General features: G+C 38.7%; 3 protein-coding genes across 68 annotated transcripts in view; 2 read left to right on the top strand and 1 right to left on the bottom strand.

Moving 5' to 3' along the window:
- Positions 1-19859, top strand: part of LOC148341341 (uncharacterized) — a 35675-nt gene extending 15816 nt beyond the window's left edge. Inside the window, exons 1-11 of one of the 40 annotated variants that reach the window (XR_015842118.1) lie at positions 9359-9630; positions 9717-9774; positions 10059-10111; positions 10169-10196; positions 10262-10295; positions 10452-10543; positions 10613-10682; positions 10765-10822; positions 19158-19234; positions 19320-19367; positions 19439-19613. Coding sequence is in view for 3 of the 40 variants with exons in the window: in XM_088288684.1 (XP_088144810.1) it covers positions 9610-9620; positions 9717-9774; positions 10059-10111; positions 10262-10295; positions 10449-10679 (387 nt within the window). In the remaining 37 variants the exon portion in view is untranslated. Of the gene's footprint in view, positions 1-9041; positions 9631-9716; positions 9856-9939; positions 10296-10448; positions 10683-10764; positions 10823-10941; positions 11150-11221; positions 11398-15163; positions 15296-16881; positions 17821-17913; positions 18056-18259; positions 18314-18371; positions 18498-18650; positions 18754-18828; positions 18900-18981; positions 19093-19157; positions 19247-19319; positions 19368-19438 lie in introns of those variants that run through there. The other 39 variants (XR_015842113.1, XR_015842122.1, XR_015842120.1 and 36 more) reach the window with 39 other exon arrangements.
- LOC148341340 (uncharacterized) lies at positions 74-22770 on the bottom strand. Of its 20 annotated transcripts, none has more exons than XR_015842094.1 (7): positions 5382-5933; positions 2754-2859; positions 2484-2548; positions 2308-2405; positions 1880-2191; positions 1576-1662; positions 74-462 (listed from the first exon to the last, which is right to left on the bottom strand). XR_015842094.1 is itself a non-coding variant. In XM_088288668.1 (6 exons), the coding sequence occupies exons 1-5, from the start codon at positions 22632-22634 to the stop codon at positions 10768-10770; spliced, it is 423 nt and encodes a 140-aa protein (XP_088144794.1). In that variant the 5' UTR covers positions 22635-22770; the 3' UTR covers positions 10135-10662; positions 10745-10767. The 20 variants fall into 20 exon arrangements, 8 of the variants coding, with proteins under 8 accessions (XP_088144794.1, XP_088144792.1, XP_088144797.1 ...); XR_015842099.1 differs by lacking the exons at positions 74-462; positions 5382-5933 and adding exons at positions 13813-13902; positions 14380-14567 and having other exon boundaries at positions 1460-1662; XR_015842095.1 differs by lacking the exon at positions 74-462 and adding an exon at positions 5945-6258 and having other exon boundaries at positions 1460-1662; positions 5382-5472.
- LOC148341342 (uncharacterized) lies at positions 301-2975 on the top strand. Of its 8 annotated transcripts, none has more exons than XM_088288681.1 (10): positions 301-1164; positions 1270-1327; positions 1613-1665; positions 1816-1849; positions 2006-2078; positions 2183-2248; positions 2327-2384; positions 2503-2579; positions 2664-2709; positions 2782-2975. In XM_088288681.1, the coding sequence occupies exons 1-8, from the start codon at positions 1154-1156 to the stop codon at positions 2528-2530; spliced, it is 381 nt and encodes a 126-aa protein (XP_088144807.1). In that variant the 5' UTR covers positions 301-1153; the 3' UTR covers positions 2531-2579; positions 2664-2709; positions 2782-2975. The 8 variants fall into 8 exon arrangements, with proteins under 8 accessions (XP_088144807.1, XP_088144806.1, XP_088144803.1 ...); XM_088288680.1 differs by having other exon boundaries at positions 334-1164; positions 2003-2078; XM_088288677.1 differs by having other exon boundaries at positions 948-1164; positions 2006-2105.
- Positions 22771-23744: the final 974 nt, after the last annotated feature.

Below are 23744 nucleotides of genomic sequence, written 5' to 3'. Positions count from 1 at the left end.
AAATTGCACTTAATTTAGTGAAATGTCTTTGTCATGTTGTGTTTCCCCAAATAAAGCTGACATAACCCAGTCCAATTTTTGCATGTTCTTTATGTTCCAATGAGTCACGCATAAACCCAATAGTGTGCGGAGGCAAACCAAGACAAAAGTTTCGAGGAAACAGCCGGAGCACTCGATGTGATGCAATACTGCCCTCCTGTGGATAACTGGAGTAACTGCACGGAGGGTTGACTTGGTCGTGATGCAAAAAAATGGCCGTCCTTGGATTTGAAGTTCAGTGGATGATGTGGTGGAGGAAGCAGAAAACCAGCACCCGATTTTGGATTTAAAAAAAAAAGAAAACAGGGTGCCTACTCATGACTTTCATTTTTTTTAGCCGATACGACATGGCTGGTTGGCTCATGGTGTTAGAAAAGGATTCCGTTACCGCGGTGACCTTGTTCGAACCTTGCTCTTTGCAACCTTTTTCAACATACATAGAAATGAGGAAAAGAACAGGACACGAAATTATTGGTTCCAGACTAGAAAATAATCGGAATTTATACATAGAAAACAGATATACATTAGAAAGAAATAGAACCAAAACATTGCGAAAATTTTCATCTGGGTTGGTTGACTGGTCTAAAACTTTGCGTCCGGTTCAGGTGACTCGGGTTCGAGTCTCGGTCTCTGCACCACCGTCGCAAATAAATGCACATAAGCAGAAAACGGGATTCGAACGCGAGTACATCTAAGCCAAATGTAAAGTCGAAAACCACTCGACTAATTCTGGTTTATCGGTCACTGGCGTTTGGTTTGTATTTATAGATCAAGTATATAAAATTCTGCAGCTGACAGTGGAAACAGGCTAAATATAATGCAAAAAGATACCGGAAGTGTTATGGCGATATTAGCCGAATGGTTAAAGACAGGGATTACGGTGCAAGCACCTGCGAGCGGAGTCGTTTCGAATCCCATCTAGCTCTCTTTTCACTTGTTTTTCTGTCAGTTTCGTTTAGCATTTTTTGTTTTCTTGTTTAAATAAAGCTTTTTAGGAAAAAAAAAGAAGCACGTGACCACGTCGTTAGCGAAAATCTATTTAAGCTGCGACAATTTGAAAGCAGCGTTCTCTTTCTCCACCGAGCTGACAGCTTCACGTCGACGCTTCGACAAGATGACCAAAAGGTTTGTCAAAGTGAGTGTTTAAAGTTGATTTTTTTTTAGACTTGTCATTGTAATTTTGACCATTAATTCAAGTGTTTAGCGTCCAATAACTTTTCTATCTTGCAGCTCAAGTGTTTATTTATCCCAAACGCAAAAACTACACAAACACTTGAGATTTAAAGCGGTAAGGAAACGCTGTTAACTTTTTAAACTAACGCACTTTTACTTTTTGCATTGCAGCAAAAGAGCCGCGTTTGGCAGAAGGTAGGTTGCCAGCGTTTGTATGTTCACAATTCAAATGAGAATCAACAATTGCTCTGTTTTAATTGTTTTAATTTTTGTCCACAGGCTTGCATCCTGCACTGAATGGCCAAATTTACTCTAAAATGGCGTCTCTCCCTTTTTTTAACCTCCATTTTAAATACCGCTTACCAAAAATCATGTTGCTAACTGTCATTGTGTCTTTCAGCCCTTTTCGTGCTCCAGGTCATTGCTGAGATGTCAGCTCTGCTCTCGTCACTGGTGAGATAAAAACACTCAAATGATACAAAAATGATATCATGTTTCAATTTGTTTCAGAACATGATGATCTACAGCATTGAAGGTTTGATCACTCTACAAAACAAAATGGCCGACATGAACATTTTTTTTTTACCAATTTCTCTTTTGTAGTTCCCAAGCTGCACTGAAATGCGCTTCACAAAAGGTACATTTGCCATTCTGTGCCAATACTCACATGTTGGTTTTCTTCCTGCTTGTGTCCACCAGGTGGCGCCAAAGCACGTCTTGGCCCTGCAGAACCTGATTCAGCAACTACTCGTTACTTAAAGTCAATTAAATATTTTTTCCTGTTTGACAGAAGCAGCTTGACATGATGGCGGATTTTCTGCGGTCACTTCTGCTCAATGTTGTGCCGTTTCCCTCCAGAAATCAAAGTTGGCCCCAGCACACAGGACATCAAGGTGAGGCCAAACAAGGAAGTGCTCGTTTGATTTTTGGTGGCTTGTCTGTGACTGCTGCTTATTTTGACTCTATGCAGAAGTGGCAACTGTCATCAAGCAGAAGGTTCCAGCATCAAAAAATGTCTCAAGTGGAATTTTAACAGGTTTGTAGTCGTACTTTTTATCACAATCTCAAATGAAAAGTTTAAATGTTTTGACTCACAATGTTTTTTGTTTTCCAGAAGTCACGACACACTGGTCCAAGCTGTCCTCGGTCTGCAACTTTTTTTCTCTCCCATGGTGTGCAAGTTGACTTTTAATCTGCAATTAAAATAAATGGTCATTTTAACAAAACTTGGTTGTGCAGACTTATTTTTTGACTGTGGGCTCTTTGCTTACTTTGCGTCGGCGGCGTCAGCTGGAGGACCACATCAAGAAGGTTCTGAAGCCAACTTGGGAGCAGCCTGCCAAGAAGTGGAAGACAAGTTTGAGACGGTTGCACCACTCGTGTGTACATGCGTGCTCCGACTGCACTTGACAACTTCAACAAAATGTTTTTTTTTTTTTTCTCTTTCACAGTTGGCTTCCTGTGAATGCAGCCGTGCAAACTTTTCATCCCTGGTAGGTTTAATTTTGTCAACTGTTGACTGCACAAGAAATGTTATTTACCTTACATGTCACCCGTTTCTCCAGGTAGTGACTGGCATCTGTGACGTTGGACTCTGTCGTTTTGTTGGGCACTCCACGCTTTGGTACCGCTGGCTGACGACTTAACCTGCCAATGACTGTACTTGTAAGGATTTTTTTTTTTGTTCAGTCTTTTGTCAGTCTTTTGTCAGTTTTTTTGCCATTCACCATGTACTTTGCAAATAAAATCTTACTTGTCATGCATTCTTGTATCATCTTTAATAAAAATAAATAAATAAAACGAACGTCTTGTTCTCAAAGACAGAGTGAAGGATAGTGGGTGGGGCTTTATGCAAATGAGGAGCAGGCAGCGATCTGATTGGTTGCCTTGGTAAGAAAGTGGGTGTGGCTATGCAAATGAGGAACCAGCGAGTGATCTGATTGGTTGAGCTTCAAGCGGGGTGGAGTTATGAGGAAATTTGCATAAAGGGGTGTGGGTATGCAAATCAGTGCCAAAATGTACCGATTTTGCCAGAAAGTGGGCGTGGTTATGCAAATTTATTTGCATACCAGCAAGCTGATTGGTCAATTTCACAGAGTGGGCGGAGTTAGGCAAATTATTTTGCATGACGGATTCTGATTCGTCGTTTCAAGAGGTGGGCGGACTTAGGAAAATTTTTTCGCATGACAATCAAGATTTTCAAAGTGGGTGTGGCTACAAACTTGCTTTTTCCGGGCCGTGATTGGACGACAACCGGCCTCTCCAAGTTGTGCTGGAAGACTTTCGGCCTCTGGTCCGAGCAGGCTTCTTGAGTTCATGCTCAAAAGGCAGCAAAGACAGATCGCCATCTGCTGTTTGAGCACGAAACCAACAAGCCCGCTCGGAGTCGAGGCCAAACGTTTTCCAGCACAACCTGAACAGTCCAGTTGGCATCCAGAACAAGGCCATTTTCAACGCAGTGAGGGTGTAGTGAGCAATAAAACACGGAGACTCAAATTACAGTTCAAACAATATATTTGAAAGAGAAGCCATTTTTTTGTCAAAAACATCATTTTACATCAAGCAGAGGTTAAAGCGAACTGACATGACTGACTCGAGCACACATTTTGGCGATTTCTGCTGCTGCTTTCATGTACAGCCTGTCATCCAGTGTTTAACTTTAGTCACACATCAACATTGCTGAAATGGTGTCAAACTGTTAAAAAAAAGCAGTTTTTGTACAATAAATTGCTCAGCTGTCATTGGAGTCTGAGTGTTTTGATTGCTAACTGCACCCTGACTGAGTTATTTTTTTTATTTAAAAATTAAAAACTGTAATTATATTTTTCAAGCGTTGTTATCCACAATTTGTTTTTGTCGTGTTCTCATTTTTATGAATGGATGGCAACAGGACTGTTTGGGTTTTGCTCGCATCAGAGACCAAACAAAATCTCAAACAGTCCAGTTGCATCCATTCAAAAAATGAGAACATGTCAAAAACAAATTGTGCAAAACAACACTTTAAAATATATATATAAATACAGTTTTTAATTTTTAAATTAAAAAAAATCTATATATTTTTTAAAATGTTTACATTTTTTTAAAAATTCAGTCTGGGTGCAGTTAGCAATAAATCATTCTAATTACAGTTAAACAACATACTATAAAAACACTTCTTTTTAACAATTTGACACCATTTTAGCAATAATGTCTGACTTAAGTAACAATTAAACACTGGCTGACAGGCTCTACATGGAAGCAGCAGCAGAGGACGCCCCAATGTGTGCTTGAGGAAGTGTGTGTGACGTCACATCAGCACAACAGGCCAAAGCTTCAAGTACTGCACAACACTTTAAAACACAACAAGACCATCATTCAATGCTTCTGAACATGCAAGATTAAAAAAAAAAAAAAAAGAGATTATTTTTCTTAAGCATGCAAAATATATATTTTTTTTTATTTAAAAAATACTTAGAAAAACAAGTCTGTGTTATTTTGGCAACGTATTAATTAAACAAATTATTTTTAAACCATTTAGACAAAAAACAAATGTTCAAAAGCATTGAATGATGTGCTTGTGTGTGTGCAGTAGATGAAGCAGAGGTCAAGGCGCACTGAAAAATGACTAAGTGGCATCACACTCACCTCCTCAAGGGGTCATTCCATGCCAAATCATTCAGTGGGTCGAAAACCAAGCCGATTTTGATTTGAATGAAACTTAATGTCCTTGTTGATAGTGATTGCACAACACTAAATCTCAAATTTGAGGTCAATCAGAGCAAAGATTTTGGAGTTACAGCCACCCGAATATTAATTAGCTCAGCTGTTAAAAAAATGCGCACTGATCTGCTAAATGATTGCAGATTTGGAATCCTTGTTACGTTCACATTCCAAAAATATGTGTTTTGTGAAGAATGACAAAGTCACTCCTGAAATAAAAGGGCTTAAAGTAAGGTGGCCACGCCCCTTTTGCCAAACTCATTAATATGCGTGAGTTTGTAGTACCTAAAAACTGCTCTAATTGACCTCAAATTTTAGATTTAATGTTATGCCATCACTCCCAAGCACATCAAGTTTCATTAAAATGAAAATCAGCTAAATTAATTTTTTCAGATTTTTTGGAGTGATTTGGCATGCCATCCCCTTAAGCACAGAGCATGGAGTCCCTTGCCTTGAAAGAGAACACTCACCTGTCCCAAAAAAAGTTGCCGTTTTTGGAGTGCAGACGAGTCTAGATGTCCAGAACTCTGCATCTGTCGGTTGTTTGGTGTCCGAAATATCCTCCATCCATGAAAAATAGACAAAAACAGAAACATTGAGTCAGCTCATTTGCATATGCCCTAATTTGCATATGAGTCAATTTGCATAAAGGAAATAACGTGACTTGCCAGCCAATAGCTGCGAAGTATCAAAATACTCTTAAACGTTTATGCCGCTAATAAATAAATGTAACATTCGTTTTGATGACGGGCTAACCATTTTTCTAATCGAAAGCAGGAATGCACTCGTTAAGGTCAGTGTGATATTTAAATGCATTTTAAACATACAATACATATCTTTATATTTTAAGATATCGCAAACAAACGAATTTTACATTAAAAATAGCATTACAGTTGCAAATGCACCCAATGTTTTGATTAAAACAAAACAATTCACCAGAGTGGCACGCCAAATAGAATGTTTGTTTTTTAAAGAAAAGTCTATTTTTAGAGAGGCAAGCAGTGAAAACGTAGAAAAGATGAGCATGCGTTACCTTTGTAAAATACGTCGCCACTTTTGGACAGCCGGCGTGGAGACAATATTCCTGCATCGTGGACGTCTTGGCACATGTAAACTATGAAAAAAAAGACTATTTTGAGCTAAGGTAGCTTCACAAATTTAGCACGTTTGTTCGAATTCCACAAAACAACATTAGCAAACAAACCACCCAGACAAACAATTGCTCATTTCCTTTTCCGGTCGATTTAACTTCCGGGTCGCAGCGCCGCTAAAAATAAAAATAAAAAAACATTGACGAAGCGATTAACAACCTAAAAGGTCAGAGTCTAAAACAGCAGATACAGAGTTAAAAAAAAAAATCGTCCTTCACCGAAAGAAAAAAAAACATTTTTCAAGGCTGTCCCGCGCATGCGCAAAAATTGGAACATTGAAGGTCAAAAAGTATTTAGAAAATTATGTATTTCAGGCGTGTATCAAACTGGTGGCACCTGGCTTCATTTAAAAATAAAAAATAAAAAAAATGCTGTCGTATTGTGGATTTTTGAAATTCTCTTTGTACGTTTTTGAAGAAAAAACGTGCGTGACGTCATAACCGGAAACCTTTTCAAGACGCGACGAATTGAGCTAATGGCGTGCTAACATCTTTTTTTGCGTGCTAATATCTTACTAGCTAAAATTTTTGCAATGTGCAAAAATAATACATTCGTTTAAGGTGAACGGCGATACATAAATGCACAGGATGTGCAAAACTGTTTCGTCTGGTTACATTGTAACTGTCCACTGTAACTGTTGTACGATGTAAAAAAATAATATTCTTAGGACAAACTTTTGGTTTTATGTATGTGCAGGAGGAGGCGATATAAACACGATCAAATATTTCGTCACTGGAAAAAAACTTCACTTATAACGTCTCAAACATTGATTGCATTGGAATATCGCCCTCCCGTGGTAAATTGAATTAACTACAACCACGGTCACTACCTGCCAAACTGTTTCGTCAAATTAAGTTGAAACAGTTTGTTGTACGATGTAAAAAAATATACTCTTAGGAGAAACTTTTGGTTTTATGTATGTGCAGGAGGAGGTGATGAACACGACCACATATTTCGTCGTTGGAAAAAAAGAACTTGGCTATTGCATGGTTAAATCACGTCTTAGATTAAATATAGTGAAGATGCGAACGTGAAGAGGGGAAATGAGCAAAACACAACATATGCTGCCCTCTTGCGGTGAAACGCTGTAACTACATTCAGGTGGTGAATAACTGATAACAATTGCGTGTTCAAACACGTCATGAAAAAGTGTTGTAGTGTTGTGGCTATTGTCGAATGCAATAATTGGAAGACCCTCCCAAGTCGGTCCTAAAGTCTTATTATTGTTGACGAGACCGTCGGAAGCCACTAGACTCGGACGATATATTTGTTTTGTTTTTGGGTGGTTTATTTTTTTCTTCTCTCGTGTGTTAATATTTGTTGGCAGACGACAAGTAAAGATTTTTGGGAAAAGGAAATGACGTTTAAAACCCAGAAGTGAAAAGCCCGATGCAACCAAAACAAAGAAGTGTTTGGAATTCATCGACGTGTTTATGTAAACTTTTTCTTTCTTTAAACGCGTGGCTATTTTAGTTACTTTGCTTAAACGCCAAGTGACGAGTTTTTGATCGTTTGCACGAGCAGATGTTCCCACAATGAAGCTGCTGTAGCGTCCACATTAACTGTGAACATTTTGTGCGCAGGTAACACATGCTCAACTTTAACACATTTTCTCTGCATGCTCCTCCAAAAGTACATTTCGATTACAAAGGGACCATTGACTTCGATTTAACATGTTGCCCTTAAGACTCGATTATTAGATCGAAACATTAGCGTCAGACTGCTCCAAGATGGAAGCCTGAAAACAAAATAAAAAAAAACGGACCAGCCACACTCAGTTTAAGGTGAGTTTATTGCATCGACACAAAAAATAAAATAAAATAAAATCAAGGTCAGTAGACAATTGACTGCCACCTAGTGGACACGCGGTGGAAGTGAAAACAAGCCAAGTATACAAGACTGATGGAAAAGGTCAAGTGTCATTCTTGAGGGACTGCAGAGGCGCAACATTTGCTCGCTTTTAACCATCTCCATTCTCAGCTTTCTAAGTCCATCGTGACTGCACAGGGGAAATTATCAAGAGTGTACATTTTTACATTAATCTCAGGTGTTCTTAGCCTCGCTTCACCTGACGCACAAGCCATGCATGGTACACACTGGTATCCACAATTAAATATGACGTGCAAACTGTTCAATTATTTACATTATATTTGCTATGACTACATGCTTTTATCAAGTACAGATTAATGGTTCACATTTTGCGAACCTTTTCCAAATGTTTTGGGATCATAGTTTGTGATATTTTTACGGTTTGAACTATTAAGGCAGTTATGATTGCTGTTAGGGGAGCACAAATTATTCATAGATTTTTGCTGGTCACTTTAGAGCCCAGTTTAAGTTCTGCACTATACTAAAGCAGAATGGTTGTTAAAAAAACAAATTAAAATTCCTTAAGTGAAATGTCTTTGTTATATTATGTTTCCCCAAATAAAGCTGACATAACCCAGTCCAATCTTTGCATGTTCTTTATGTTCCAATGAGTTACGCATAAACCCAATAGTGTGTCAAAGCAAACTAAGTTTCGAGGAAACAGCCGGAGCACTCGATGTGATGCAATACTGCCCTCCTGTGGATGACTGGAGTAACTGCACCCAGGGTTGACTTGGTTGTGATGCTAAAGAATGGCCGTCCTTGGATTCGAAGTTCAGTGGATGATGTGGTGGAGGGGAAAACCAGCACCCGATTTTAGATTAAAATAAAAAATAAGAAAATAGAGTACCTACTCATGACTTTCATTTTTTTTTAAGGCCGGTACGACGTAGCTGTTCGGCTCATGATGTAAGAAAAGGATTCCGTTACCACGGTGACTTTGTTCGAACCTTGCTCTTTGCAACCTTTTTCAACATACATGGAAACGAGGAAAAGAACAGAACACGAACTCGGTCAGCGGGAGCCGAAATAATGGCTTAGACCACTGACTTGTAAACAATCGGAATTTATACATAGAAAACAGAAATGTATTGAAAAGAAATACAACCAAAAAAATTCGAAAATTTTCATCTGTGTTGGTTGACTGGTCTAAAACTTTGCGTCCGGTTCAGGTGACTCGGGTTCGAGTCTCGCTCTCTGCACCACCGTTGCAAATAAATGCACATAAGCAGAAAACGGGATACGAACCCGAGTACATCTAAATCAAATGTAAAGTCGAAAACCACTCGACTAATCATGGGTTTAGGAATTCCCAAGTTTGGTTTGAATTTATAGTTTCCGTATGGAGAATTCGGTCGCTGATAATGAAAAAAAGACAATATAAAAGATAACAATAACGGAAGTGACATGGCAAGATTAGCCGAATGGTTAAAGACAGGCATTACGGTGCAAGCACCTGCGAGCTGTGCCGTTTCGAATCCCGTCGAGTTCGCTTTTCACTGGTTTTTCTGTCAGTTTCGTCTTTCAATTTTTTGTTTGCTTGTTTAAATAAAGCTTTTTGGAAAAAAAACAATCACGTGACCACGTCGTTAGCGAAAATCTATTTAAGCTGCGACAAATTGAACCAGCGTTCTCATTCTCCACCGAGCTGACAGCTTCACGTCGACGCCTCGACAAGATGACCAAAAGGTTTGTCAAAGTGAGTTTAAACTTTATTTTTTTTAAGACGATAACTTTGACCATTAATTCATGTTTTCGGCATGCAATAACTTTTCTATCTTGCAGCTCAAGTGTTTATTTATCCCAAACGCAAAAACTACACAAACGCTTGAGATTTAAAGCGGTAAGTAAACCCTGTGACCTTTTTAAACTAACGCACTTTAATTTTTTTGCATTGCAGAAAAAGAGCCGCGTTAGGCAGAAGGTAGGTTGCCAGCGTTTAAATGTTCACAATTCAAATGAGAATCAACAATTGCTCCATTTTAATTGTTTTAATTTTTGTCCACAGGCTTGCATCCTGCAGTGAATGGCCAAATTTACTCTAAAATGGCGTCTCTCTCTTTTTTTAACCTGCATTTAACTTCGCTTACCAAATACCATGTTGCTAACTGTCATTGTCTCTTTCAGCCCTTTTCGTGCTCCAGGTCATTGCTGAGATGTCAGCTCTGCTCTCGTCACTGGTGAGATAAAAACACTCAAATGATACAAAAATGATATCATGTTTTAATTTGTTTCAGAACATGGTGAAGATGAGCGACATGGAAGGTTTGATCACGCTGCAAAACCAAATGGCCGACATGAACATTTTTTAACCAATTTCTCTTTTGTAGTTCCCAATGCTGCACTGAGATGCGCTTCACAAAGGTACGTTTGCCATTCTGTGCCAATACTCACATGTTGGTTTTCTTCCTGCTTGTGTCCACCAGGTGGCGCCAAAGCGCATCCTGGCCCAGCAGAACCTGACTCAGCAACTAATCGTGACTTTAAGTCAATTAAATATTTTTTCCTGTTTGACAGAAGCAGCTTAACATGATGGCGGATTTTCTGCTCCCACTTCTGCTGGATGTTGGGCCGTTTCCCCTCCAGAAATCAAAGTTGGCCCCAGCACACAGGTCATCAAGGAAGTGCTCGGTTGTTTTTTGGTGGCTTGTATGTGACTGCTGCTCATTTTCTCTTTGCAGAACTGGCAACTGTTTGTCATCAAGCAGAAGGTTCCAGCATAAAATAAAGTCTGAAGTGGAATTTTAACAGGTTTGTAGTCGTGCTTTTTATCACAATCTCAAACACAAAGTAGTTTGAATGTTTTGACTCACAATGTCTTTTTGTTTTCCAGAAGTCACGACACACTGGTCCAAGCTGTCCTCGGTCTGCAACTTTTTTCCCCTCCCATGGTGTGCAAGTTGACTTTTAATCTGCAAGTAAAATAAATGGTCATTTCAACAAAACTTGATTGGTGCAGACTTATTTTTTGACTGTGGGCTTTTTGCTTACTTTGCGTCTGCGTCGTCAGCTGGAGGACCACATCAAGAAGGTGGTGAAGCCAACTTGGGAGCAGCCTGCCAAGAAGTGGAAGACGACTTTGAGACGGTTGCACCACTCGTGTGTCCATGCGTGCTCCGACTGCACTTGACAACTTAAACAAAATGGTTTTTTTTTTCCCCTCTTTCAGAGTTGGCTTCCTGTGAATGCAGCCGTGCAAACTCTTCGATCCCTGGTAGGTTTAATTTTGTCAACTGTTGACTGCGCAAGAAATGTTATTTAACTCACATGTCCCCCATTTCTCCAGGTAGTGACTGGCACCCGTGACTTTGGGCTCTCCACGCTTTGGTCCCGCTGACTGACCACTTCACCAGGCAGCGGCAAGGAGACACTTGTCAATGAATCGTACTTTTTTTTTGTAAGTTTTTTTTTTTTTTTTCATTCAATGTTTTCATGTACTTTGCAAATAAATAAAATCTTACTTGTCATGCATTTTTGGAACATCTTTAATAAAAAAATAAAAGAAATAAACTCCTCAAAGAAAATGGAGTGAAGACTAGTGGGTGGGGCATTATGCAAATGAAGAGCAGGCAGCCATCTGATTGGTTAATTTGGCAAAATAGGGGGCGTGGCTATGCAAATTTGGAAGCAGCAAGTGATCTGATTGGTTGGGCTTACGAGGGGGTGGAGTTAAGCAAAGAAATTAGCATACAATGCTTTGATTAGCATAAAGGGGCGTGGAAATGCAAATTTGTGCCAAAACCAACCATTTTCGGTAGAAAGTGGGCGTGGTTATGCAAATTTATTTGCATACCAGCAAGCTGATTGGCCAATTTCACAGAGTGGGCGGAGTTAGGCAAATTATTTTGCATGCCGGATTCTGATTCGTCGTTTCAAGAGGTGGGCGGACTTAGGAAAATTTTTTCGCATGACAATCAGGATTTGCAAAGTGGGTGTGGCTACAAGCATGCTTTTTCCGGGCCGTGATTGGACGGCAACCGGCCTCTCCAGGTTGCGCTGGAAGACTTTCGGCCTCTCGTCCGAGCAGGCTTCTTGAGTTCCTGCTCAAACGCCAGCAAAGACAGCTCGCCATCTGCTGTTTGAGCACGAAACCAACAAGCCCGCTCGGAGCCGAGGCCAAACGTTTTCCAGCACAACCTGAACAGTCCAGTTGGCATCCAGAACAAGGCCATTTTCAACGCAGTGAGGGTGTAGTGAGCAATAAAACACGGAGACTCAAATTACATTTGACGGAATATATTTGAAAGAGAAGCCATTTTTTTGTCAAAAACATCATTTTACATCAAGCAGAGGTTAAAGCGAACTGACATGACTGACTCGAGCACACATTTTGGCGATTTCTGCTGCTGCTTTCATGTACAGCCTGTCATCCAGTGTTTAACTTTAGTCACACGTCAACATTGCTGAAATGGTGTCAAACTGTTAAAAAAAAGCAGTTTTTGTACAATAAATTGCTCAGCTGTAATTAGAGTCTGAGTGTTTTGATTGCTAACTGCACCCTGACTGAGTTTAATTTTTTATTTAAAAATTAAAAACTGTAATTATTTTTTTAAAGCGTTGTTATCCACAATTTGTTTTTGTCATGTCATGTTCTCGTTTGTTGAATGGATGGCAACAGGACTGTTTGGGTTTTGCTCGCATCAGAGACCAAACAAAATCTCAAACAGTCCAGTTGCATCCATTCAAAAAATGAGAACATGTCAAAAACAAATTGTGCATAACAACACTTTAAAAAATATATATAAATACAGTTTTTAATTTTTAAATAAAAAAAAATCTATTAATTTTTTAAAATTCAGTCTGGGTGCAATTAGCAACAAAACATTCGAATTACAGTTAAACAATATCGTACACAAACATGCTATTTTTTAACAATTTGACACCATTTTTGCAATAATGTCTGACTTAAGTAACAATTAAACACTGGCTGACAGGCTCTACATGGAAGCAGCAGCAGAGGACGCCACAAAGTGTGCTTGAGGAAGTGTGTGTGATGTCACATCAGCACAACAGGCCAAAGCTTCAAGTATTGCACAACACTTTAAAACACAACAAGACCATCATTCAATGCTTCTGAACGTGTGCTTAAGATTAAAAAATAAAAAAAGATTATTTTTCTTAAGCATGCAAAATACATGCAAAATATCAATTTTTTATTTATTTAAAAAATATTTAGAAAAACAAGTCTGTGTTATTTTGGCAACGTATTAATAAAACAAATTATTATTAAACCATTTAGAAAAAAAACAAATGTTCAAAAGCATTGAATGATGTGCTTGTGTGTGTGCAGTAGATGAAGCAGAGGTCAAGGCGCACTGAAAAATGACTAAGTGGCATCACACTCACCTCCTCAAGGGGTCGTTCAATGCCAAATCACTCAGTGGGTTTAAAACCAAGCCGATTTTGATTTGAATGAAACTTGCTGTACTTGTTGATAGTGATTGCACAACACTAAATCTAAAATTTGAGGTCAATCAGAGCAGAGATTTTGGAGTTACAGCCACCCGAATATTAATGAGCTCAGCTGTTAAAACAATATGCACTGATCTGCTAAATGATTGCAGATTTGGAATCCTTGTTAAATTCACATTCCAAAAATATGTGTTTTGTGAAGACTGACAAAGTCGTTCCTGAAAAAAAGGGCTTAAAGTAATGTGACCACGCCCCTTTTTGCCAAACTCATTAATATGCGCAGGTTTGTAGTCCCTAAAAACTGCTCTAATTGACCTCAAATTTCAGATTTAATGTTATGCCATCACTCCCAAGCACATCAAGTTTCATTAAAATGAAAATCGGCTAAATTAATTTTTTGGAGTGATTTGGCATGCCATCCCCTTAAGCACAGAGCATGGAGTCCCTTGCCTTGAAAGAGAACACTCACCTGTCCAAAAAAAGTTGCCGTTTTTGGAGTGCAGACGAGTCTAGAAGTCCAGAACTCTGCATCTGTCGGTTGTTTGGTGTCCGAAATATCCTCCATCCATGAAAAATAGACAAAAACATAAACATTGAGTCAGCTCATTTGCATATGCCCTAATTTGCATATGTGGCAATTTGCATAAAGGCAAAAACGTGACTTGCCAGCCAATAGCTGCGAAGTATCAAAATACTCTTAAACGTTTATGCCGCTAATAAGTAAATGTAACATTGGTTTTGATGACGGGCTGTCCATTTATCTAATCGAAAGCAGGAATGCACTCGGTAAGGTTAGTGTGATATTTAAATGCATTTTAAACATACAATACATATCTTTATATTTTAAGATATCGCAAAGAAACGATTTTTACATTAAAAAATAGCATTACAGTTGCAAATGCACCTAATGTTTTGATTAAAACAAAAAATCCACCTGAGTGGCACGCCAAATTGTATATTATGTTTGTTTTTTAAAGAAAAGTCTATTTTTAGAGGAGAAAGCAGTGAAAACCTGGAAAATATGAGAATGCGTTACCTTTGCAGAATACGTCGCCACTTTTATACAGCCGACGTGGAGAATATATTCCTGCATCGTGGACGCACATGTAAACTATAAAAAAGAGACTAATTTGAGCTAAGGTAGCTTAACAAACTTAGCGCATTTGTTCGAATTCCACAAAACAACATTAGCCAACGAACCACCCAAACAAACAATTGCTCATTTCCTTTTCCGGTCGATTTAACTTCCGGGTCGCAGCGACGCTCGAAATAAAAATAAAAAAACATTGACGAAGCGATTCACAAACTAAAATGACAGAGTGTAAAACAGCACATACAGAGTTTAAAAAATATATTTGTCCCCCACCGAAAGAAAAAATAATAATTTTCAAGGCTGCCCCGTGCATGCGCAAAAATTGGAACATTGAAAGTCAAAAACTAATTATAAAATTTGGTATTTCAAACTGGTGGCACCTGGCTTCATTTAAAAATCAAAAATAAAAAAATTGCTGTCGTATTGTTGATTTCTGAAATTCTCTGTACGTTTTTGAAGAAAAAACATGTGTGACGTCATAACCGAAACCTTTTCAAGACGCGACTAATTGAGCTAATGGCGTGCTAACATCTTTTTTTGCGTGCTAACGTCTTACTAGCTAAAATGTTTGCAATGTGCAAAAATAATACAATCATTTAAGGTGTACGGCGATAAAGAAATGCACATGATATACAAAACTGTTTCATCTTGTTAAATTGTAACAGTCTGTTGTACGATGTAAAAAATGATATTCTTATGAGAAACTTTTGTTTTTATGTATGTGCAGGAGGAGGTGATGAACACGACCACAGATTTCGTCGTTGGGGAAAAAACTTGACGATTGCATGGTCAAATCACGTCATAGATGAAAAGTCGTGAAGATGCGAACGTTAAGAGGGGAAATGGGCAAAACGCAACATATGCTGCCGTCTTGCGGTGAATCGCTGTAACTACATTCAGGTGGTGGATAACTGATAACAATTGCGTGTTCAAACACGTCATGAAAAAGTGTTGTACTGTTGTGGCTATTGTCGAATGCAATCAACGGAAGACCCTCTCAAGTCGGTCCTAATGTCTTATTATTGTTGGCGAGACTGTAGGAAGCCACTAGACTCGGACGATATATTTCTTTTGTTTTTGGGTGGTTTATTTTTTTTCTATCTCCCGTGTGTTAATGTTTGTTGACAGACTGCAGAATAAAGTTTTTTGTGGAGGGTTAAAGACATTTATAACCCGGAAGTGAAAAGCCCGATGTAACCAAAACAAGAAAGTGTTTGGATTGATCGGCATGTTTATATAAACTTTGTTTTGTTTCTTTAAACGCGTGGCTATTTTAGTTACTTTGCTTAAACGCCAAGTGACGAGTTTTTGATCGTTTGCACGAGCAGATGTTCCCACAATGAAGCTGCTGTATTGTCCACATTAACTGTGAACATTTTGTGCTCAGGTAACACATGCTCAACTTTAACACATTTTTTCTGCATGCTCCTCCAAAAGTACATTTCGATTACAAAGGGACCATTGACTTCGATTTTACTTGTTGCCCATATGACTCGATTATTAGATCGAAACATTCGCGTTAGACTTCTCCAAGATTGAAGGCTGAAAACAAAATAAAAAAACGGACCAGCCACACTCAGTTTAAGTTCAGTTTATTACATCGACAATAAAAAATAAAATAAAATAAAAATCAAGGTCAGTAGATAATGACTACCACCTGGTGGACACGCGGAGGAAGTCAACACAAGCCAAGTATACAAGACTGATGGAAAAGGTCAAGTGTCATTATTGAGGGACTGCAGAGGCGCAACATTTGCTCGCTTTTAACCATCTCCATTCTCAGCTTTCTAAGTCCATCGTGACTGCACAGGGGAAAATATCAAGAGTGTAGAAATAGAAATAGAAATCCCTTTATTGTCATTGTACTCAAGTGTGCAACGAGACTTCTTACATTAATCTCAGGTGTTCTTAGCCTCGCTTCAACTGACGCACAAGCCATGCATGGTACACACTGGTACCCACAATTAAATATGACGTGCAAACTGTTCAATTATTTACATTATATTTGCTATGACTACATGCTTTTATGAAGTACAGATTAATGGTTCATATTTTGCGAACCTCTTTCCAAATGTTTTGGGATCATAGTTTGTGATATTTTTACGGTTTGAACTATTAAGGCAGAGCACAAATTATTCCTAGATTTTTGCTGGTCACTTTTGAGCCCAGTTTAAGTTCTGCACTATATTAAAGCAGAATGGTTGTGAAAAAAAACATGAATTAAAATTACTGAAGTGAAATGTCTTTGTCATATTGTGTTTCCCCAAATAAAGCTGACATAACCCAGTCCAATTTTTGCATGTTCTTTATGTTCCAATGAGTCACGCATAAACCCAATAGTGTGCGGAGGCAAACCAAGACAAAAGTTTCGAGGAAACAGCCGGAGCACTCGATGTGATGCAATACTGCCCTCCTGTGGATAACTGGAGTAACTGCACGGAGGGTTGACTTGGTCGTGATGCAAAAGAATGGCCGTCCTTGGATTCGAAGTTCAGTGGATGATGTGGTGGAGGAAGCAGAAAACCAGCACCCGATTTTGGATTTTAAAAAAAAATGATAACAGGGTGCCTACTCATGACTTTCATTTTTTTTTAGCCGGAACGACACGGCTGGTTGGCTCATGGCGTAAGAAAAGGATTCCGTTACCGCGGTGAACTTGTTCGAACCTTGCTCTTTGCAACCTTTTTCAACATACATAGAAATGAGGAACAGGACACGAAATTATTGGTTCCAGACTAGAAAATAATCGAATTTATACATAGAAAACAGATATACATTAGAAAGAAATAGAACCAAAAAATTGCGAAAATTTTCATCTGGGTTGGTTGACTGGTCTACAACTTTGCGTCTGGTTCAGGTGACTCGGGTTCGAGTCTCGCTCTCTGCACCACCGTTGCAAATAATTGCACATAAGCAGAAAACGGGATTCGAACGCGGGTATGTCCTAACCAAATGTAAAGTCGAAAACCACTCGACTATATCTAGCTTATCTGAAAAGCGTTTGGGTTACATTTATAGTTAAAGTATATACAATTCAGAAGCTGACAATGGAAACGGGTTAAATATAGACGAAGAAAATCCCGGAAGTATCATAGAGCAATTAGCCGAATGGTTAAAGACAGGCATTACGGTGCAAGCACCTGCGAGCGGTGTCGTTTCGAATCCCGTCTAGTTCTCTTTTCACTTGTTCTTCTGCAAGTTTCGTCTTGCAATTTTTGTTTTCTTGTTTAAATAAAGCTTTTTAGGAAAAAAAAGAAGCACGTGACCACGTCGTTAGCGAAAATCTATTTAAGCTGCGACAATTTGAAACCAGCGTTCTCTTTCTCCAGCGAGCTGACAGCTTCACGTCGACGCCTCGACAAGATGACCAAAAGGTTTGTCCAAGTGAGTGTTTAAAGTTTATTTTTTTAGTCTTGTCATTGTAATTTTGACCATGAATTCAAGTGTTTAGCGTCCAATAACTTTTCTGTCTTGCAGCTCAAGTGTTTAATTATCCCAAACGCGGGATAAAATGACACAAACGCCTGAGATTTCAAGCGGTAAGTAAACGCTGTTAACTTTTTAAACTAACGCACTTTTACTTTTTGCGTTGCAGCAAAAGAGCCGCGTTTGGCAGAAGGTAGGTTGCCAGCGTTTGTATGTTCACAATTCAAATGAGAATCAACAATTGCTCTGTTTTAATTGTTTTAATTTTTGTACACGGGCTTGCATCCTGCACTGAATAGCCAAATTTACTCTAAAATGGCGTCTCTCTCTTTTTAACCTCCATTTAAATACCGCTTACCAAATGCCATGTTGCTAACTATGTCATTGTGTCTTTCAGCCCTTTTCCTGCTCCAGGTCATTGCTGAGATGTCCAACTCTGCTCTCGTCACTGGTGAGATAAAAACACTCAAATGCATACAAATATGATATCATGTTATAATTTGTTTCAGAACATGGTGAAGATGAGCGACATGGAAGGTTTGATCACTTTGCAAAACAAAATGGCCGACATGAAATTTTTTTAACCAATTTCCCTTTTGTAGTTCCCAAGCTGCACTGAGATGCGCTTCACAAAGGTACATTTGCCATTCTGTGCCAATACTCACATGTTGGTTTTCTTCCTGCTTGTGTCCACCAGGTGGCGCCAAAGCACATCTTGGCCCAGCAGAACCTGATTGAGCAACTACTCGTGACTTTAAGTCAATTAAATATTTTTTCCTGTTTGACAGAAGCAGCTTGACATGATGGCGGATTTTCTGCTCCCACTTCTGCTGGATGTTGGGCCGTTTCCCTCCAGAAATCAAAGTTGGCCCCAGCACACAGGACATCAAGGTGAGGCCAAACAAGGAAGTGCTCGTTTGGTTTTTGGTGGCTTGTCTGTGACTGCTGCTCATTTTCTCTTTGCAGAACTGGCACGTGTTCATCATCAAGCAGAAGGTTCCAGCATAAAAAAAATGTCTGAAGTGGAATTTTGACAGGTTTGTAGTCGTGCTTTTTATCGCAATCTCAAACACAAAGTTGTTTAAATGTTTTGACTCACAATGTCTTTTTGTTTTCCAGAAGTCACGACACACTGGTCCAAGCTGTCCTCGGTCTGCAACTTTTTCCCCTCCCATGGTGTGGAAGTTGACTTTTAATCTGCAAGTAAAATAAATGGTCATTTCAACAAAACTTGATTGGTGCAGACTTATTTTTTGACTGTGGGCATTTTGCTTACTTTGCGTCGATGTCGTCAGTTGGAGGAACACATCAAGAAGATGTTGAAGCCAACTTGGGAGCAGCCTGCCAAGAAGTGGAAGACGAGTTTGAGACGGTTGCACCACTCGTGTGTACATGCGTGCTCTGACTGCACTTGACAACTTCAACAAAATGTTTTGTTTTTTTTTCCCCTCTTTCAGAGTTGGCTTCCTGTGAATGCAGCTGTGCAAACTCTTCATCCCTGGTAGGTTTAATTTTGTCAACTGTTGACTGCACAAGAAATGTTATTTAACTCACATGTCCCCGTTTCTCCAGGTAGTGACTGGCGTCCATGACTTTGGACTCTGTCGTTTTGTTGGGCTCTCCGTGCTTTGGTCCCGCTGACTGATGACTTCACCAGGCAGCAGCAAAGAGACACCTGTCAATGACTCGTACTTTGCAAATAAATAAAATCTTGTCATGCATTTTTGTAACATCTTTAATAAAAAATAAATGAAACAAATTCATTCTCAAAGAAAATGGAGTGAAGAATGGTGGGTGGGGCATTATGCAAATAAAGAGCAGGCAGCCATCTGATTGGTTAATTTGGCAAAAAGGGGTGTGTGGCTATGCAAATAAGGAAGCAGCAAGTGATCTGATTGGTTGAGCTTGAAGAGGGGTGGAGTTAGGAGAAAAATTTGCATGAAATGTCAATATTAGCATAAAGGGGTGTGGAAATGCAAATTAGTGCCAAAATCAGCCGTTTTTCGGCAGAAGTGGGCGTGGCTATGCAAATTTATTTGCATACCGGCAAACTGATTGGTCAATTCCACAGAGTGGGTGGAGTTAGGCAAATTATTTTGCATGACGGATTCTGATTCGTCTTTTCAAGAGGTAGGCGGAGTAATGGAAATTTTTTTCGCATGACAAATAAAGATTTGCAAAGTGGGTGTAGCTACAAACTTGCTTTTTCCGGGCCGTGATTGGACAGCAACCAGACTGTCCAGGTTGCGCTGGAAGACTTTCGGCCTCTCGTCCGAGCAGGCTTCTTGAGTTCCTGCTCAAACGCCAGCAAAGACAGCTCGCCATCTGCTGTTTGAGCACGAAACCAACAAGCCCGCTCGGAGCCGAGGCCAAACGTTTTCCAGCACAACCTGAACAGTCCAGTTGGCATCCAGAACAAGGCCATTTTCAACTCGGTGAGGGTGTAGTGAGCAATAAAACACGGAGACTCAAATGACATTTGACGGAATATATTTTCAAGAGAAGCCATTTTTTTGTCAAAAACATCATTTTACATCAAGCAGAGGTTAAAGCGAACTGACATGACTGACTCGAGCACACATTTTGGCGATTTCTGCTGCTGCTTTCATGTACAGCCTGTCATCCAGTGTTTAACTTTAGTCACACGTCAACATTGCTGAAATGGTGTCAAACTGTTAAAAAAAAGCAGTTTTTGTACAATAAATTGCTCAGCTGGAATTGGAGTCTGAGTGTTTTGATTGCTAACTGCACCCTGACTGAGTTTTTTTTTTTTATTTTAAAAATTAAAACCTGTAATTATTTTTTTTAAAGCGTTGTTATCCACAATTTGTTTTTGTCATGTTCTCGTTTGTTGAATGGATGGCAACAGGACTGTTTGGGTTTTGCTCGCATCAGAGACCAAACAAAATCTCAAACAGTCCAGTTGCATCCATTCAAAAAATGAGAACATGACAAAAACAAATTGTGCATAACAACACTTTAAAAAATATATATAAATACAGTTTTTAATTTTTAAATAAAAAAAAATTAATAAATTTTTTAAAATGTTTAAATTTTTTTAAACTCAGTCTGGGTGCAGTTAGCAATAAAACATTCGAATTACAGTTAAACAATATCGTACACAAACATGCTATTTTTTAACAATTTGACACCATTTTAGCAATAATGTCTGACTTAAGTAACAATTAAACACTGGCTGACAGGCTCTACATGGAAGCAGCAGCAGAGGACGCCACAAAGTGTGCTTGAGGAAGTGTGTGTGACGTCACATCAGCACAACAGGCCAAAGCTTCAAGTACTGCACAACACTTTAAAACACAACAAGACCATCATTCAATGCTTCTGAACATGTGATTTAAAAAAATATATATATATATTTTTTTCTTAAGCATGCAAAATATCTTTTTTTTTTTATTATTTAAAAAATATTTAGAAAAACAAGTCTGTGTTATTTTGGCAACGTATAAATTAAACAAATTATTTTTAAACCATTTAGACAAAAAACAAATGTTCAAAAGCATTGAATGATGTGCTTGTGTGTGTGCAGTAGATGAAGCAGAGGTCAAGGCGCACTGAAAAATGACTAAGTGGCATCACACTCACCTCCTCAAGGGCTCGTTCAATGCCAAATCACTCAGTGTGTTTAAAACCAAGCCGATTTTGATTTTAATGAAACTTGCTGTACTTGTTGATAGTGATTGCACAACACTAAATCTCAATTTTGAGGTCAATCAGAGCAGAGATTTTGGAGTTACAGCCACCCGAATATGAATTAGCTCAGCTGTTAAAAAAATAAGCACTGATCTTCTAAATGATTGCAGATTTGGAATCCTTGTTAAATTCACATTCCAAAAATATGTGTTTTGTGACGATTGATAAAGTAGTTCCGGAGAAAAAAGGGCTTAAAGTAAGGTGGCCACGCCCCTTTTTGCCAAACTCATTAATATGCGTGGATTAGCAGTACCTAAAAACTGCTCTAATTGACCTCAAATTTTAGATTTAATGTTATGCCATCACTCCCAAGCACATCAAGTTTCATTAAAATGAAAATCGGCAAAATTAATTTTTTGGCGTGATTTGGCATGCCATCCCCTTAAGCACAGAGCATGGAGTCCCTTGCCTTGAAAGAGAACACTCACCGGTCCCAAAAAAAGTTGCCGTTTTTGGAGTGCAGACGAGTCCAGATGTCCAGAACTCAATCTGTGGGTTGTTTGGTTTCCAAAACATCCTCCATCCTGTAAAAATCAACAAAAACATAAACTTTGATTGAGCTCATTTGCATATGCCCTAATTTGCATATGCGTCAATTTGCATAAAGAAAAAAAACGTGGTTTGCCAGCCAATAGCTGCGAAGTATTAAAATACTCTTAAATGTTTATGCCGCTAATCCGTAAATGTAACATTTGTTTTGATGACGGGCTGTCCATTTTTTAATCGAAAGTAGAAATGCACTCGTTAAGGTCAGTGTGATATTTAAATGCATTTAAAACATACAAGAGATATATTTGTATTTTAAGATATCGCAAATGGTAACGAGAAACGACTTTTACATTTAAAAATAGCATTACAATTGTAAATGCACCTAATGTTTTGATTAAAACAAATCGAGTCACTAGAGCGACACGCGAAATAGAATATTATGTTTGTTTTTTAAAGAAATGTCTATTTTTAGAGAGGCAAGCAGTGAAAACGTGGAAAAGGTGAGCATGCGTTACCTTTGCAAAATACGTCGCCACTTTTGTACAGCCGACGTGGAGACAATATTCCTGCATCGTGGACGTCTTTACGCGTGTAAACTATTAAAAAAAGAGACAATTCTGCGCTAACGTAGCTTAACAAACTCAATGGATTTGTTCGAATTCCACGTAACAACACGAGCAAACAAAACACCAAAACAAACAATTGCTCATTTCCTTTTCCGGTGGATTTAACTTCCGGGTCGCAGCGACGCTAAAATAAAAAGTTTAAAAAATCGACGAAGCGATTAACAAACTAGAGGGACAGATTGTCAAATGAACATACGGAAAAATAAATTACTCGTCCCCCACCAAAAGAAAAAGAAATCAAGGTTGTTATCGCATGCGCAAAAATTGGAACATTGAAAGTAAAAAAATGAGAAAATTTCAGGCGTGTATCAAACTAGTAGCCCTTGGATTTGTTAAAAAATCCAAAATAAAAAAAATCTCTGTCGTATTGTGGTGTTTTGAAATTATCTTTGTTTTTGAAAAAAAACGTGTGACGTAACAACCAGAAACCTAATAAATGCACAGGATATACTCATAGGAAATGTATGGATTTATTAAACGCTTATGCAGCACAATTTGGTTTGTTTAACTAAGGGAGGCAATTATTTTATTGTTATTATTGTGGGTTTTTTGGGGCTGACGTCAACGTTTGATAAACATTTTTACATTCGCCCCAAAAAATAAATCAGGTTTCTTTTTCTCATGTCCACCAGGGGGAACCAAAGTAACACTTAGCCCCGAAGAATCCAAATCAAGACCCTCACAAAAGGTCTGTTTTGATTACGTTTGAGCCAGATGAAGCACAGCTAAAAAAAGCTAAATTGAGTTTGTGATTGTGTGGTGTTATGAACTTGTCAATGAGGCAACATCAGAGATGTAGAATTCAACAAAGCGTCTTTATTAGAACAGTACAGCGGATGTAAAGGTCTCTGAAGCGAACAATCCCACCACAACGCAAAGTGCGCATCAACGTACAATATGCCATCCCACTTGCAATAAATTAATAGGTCAACACAATAAAAATATGGTCATGAAAAAAAAGCAAATACATTTTTGAAGACACTCGCCAATCATTAACGGAGCTTGTTGATGTCAAAAAATGGATTCGCCATACTGCGCAATTTTTTCAAAATTTAC

Source organism: Idiotropiscis lumnitzeri, chromosome 2, assembly GCF_059441095.1.
Source record: "Idiotropiscis lumnitzeri isolate Australia: NSW breed Sydney's pygmy pipehorse chromosome 2, RoL_Ilum_1.0, whole genome shotgun sequence".
In the NCBI taxonomy this organism is placed as follows: Eukaryota; Metazoa; Chordata; class Actinopteri; order Syngnathiformes; family Syngnathidae; genus Idiotropiscis; species Idiotropiscis lumnitzeri.
The sequence above is the reverse complement of the archived record's forward strand: the minus strand, read 5'-3'. Positions and strand labels throughout refer to the sequence as shown.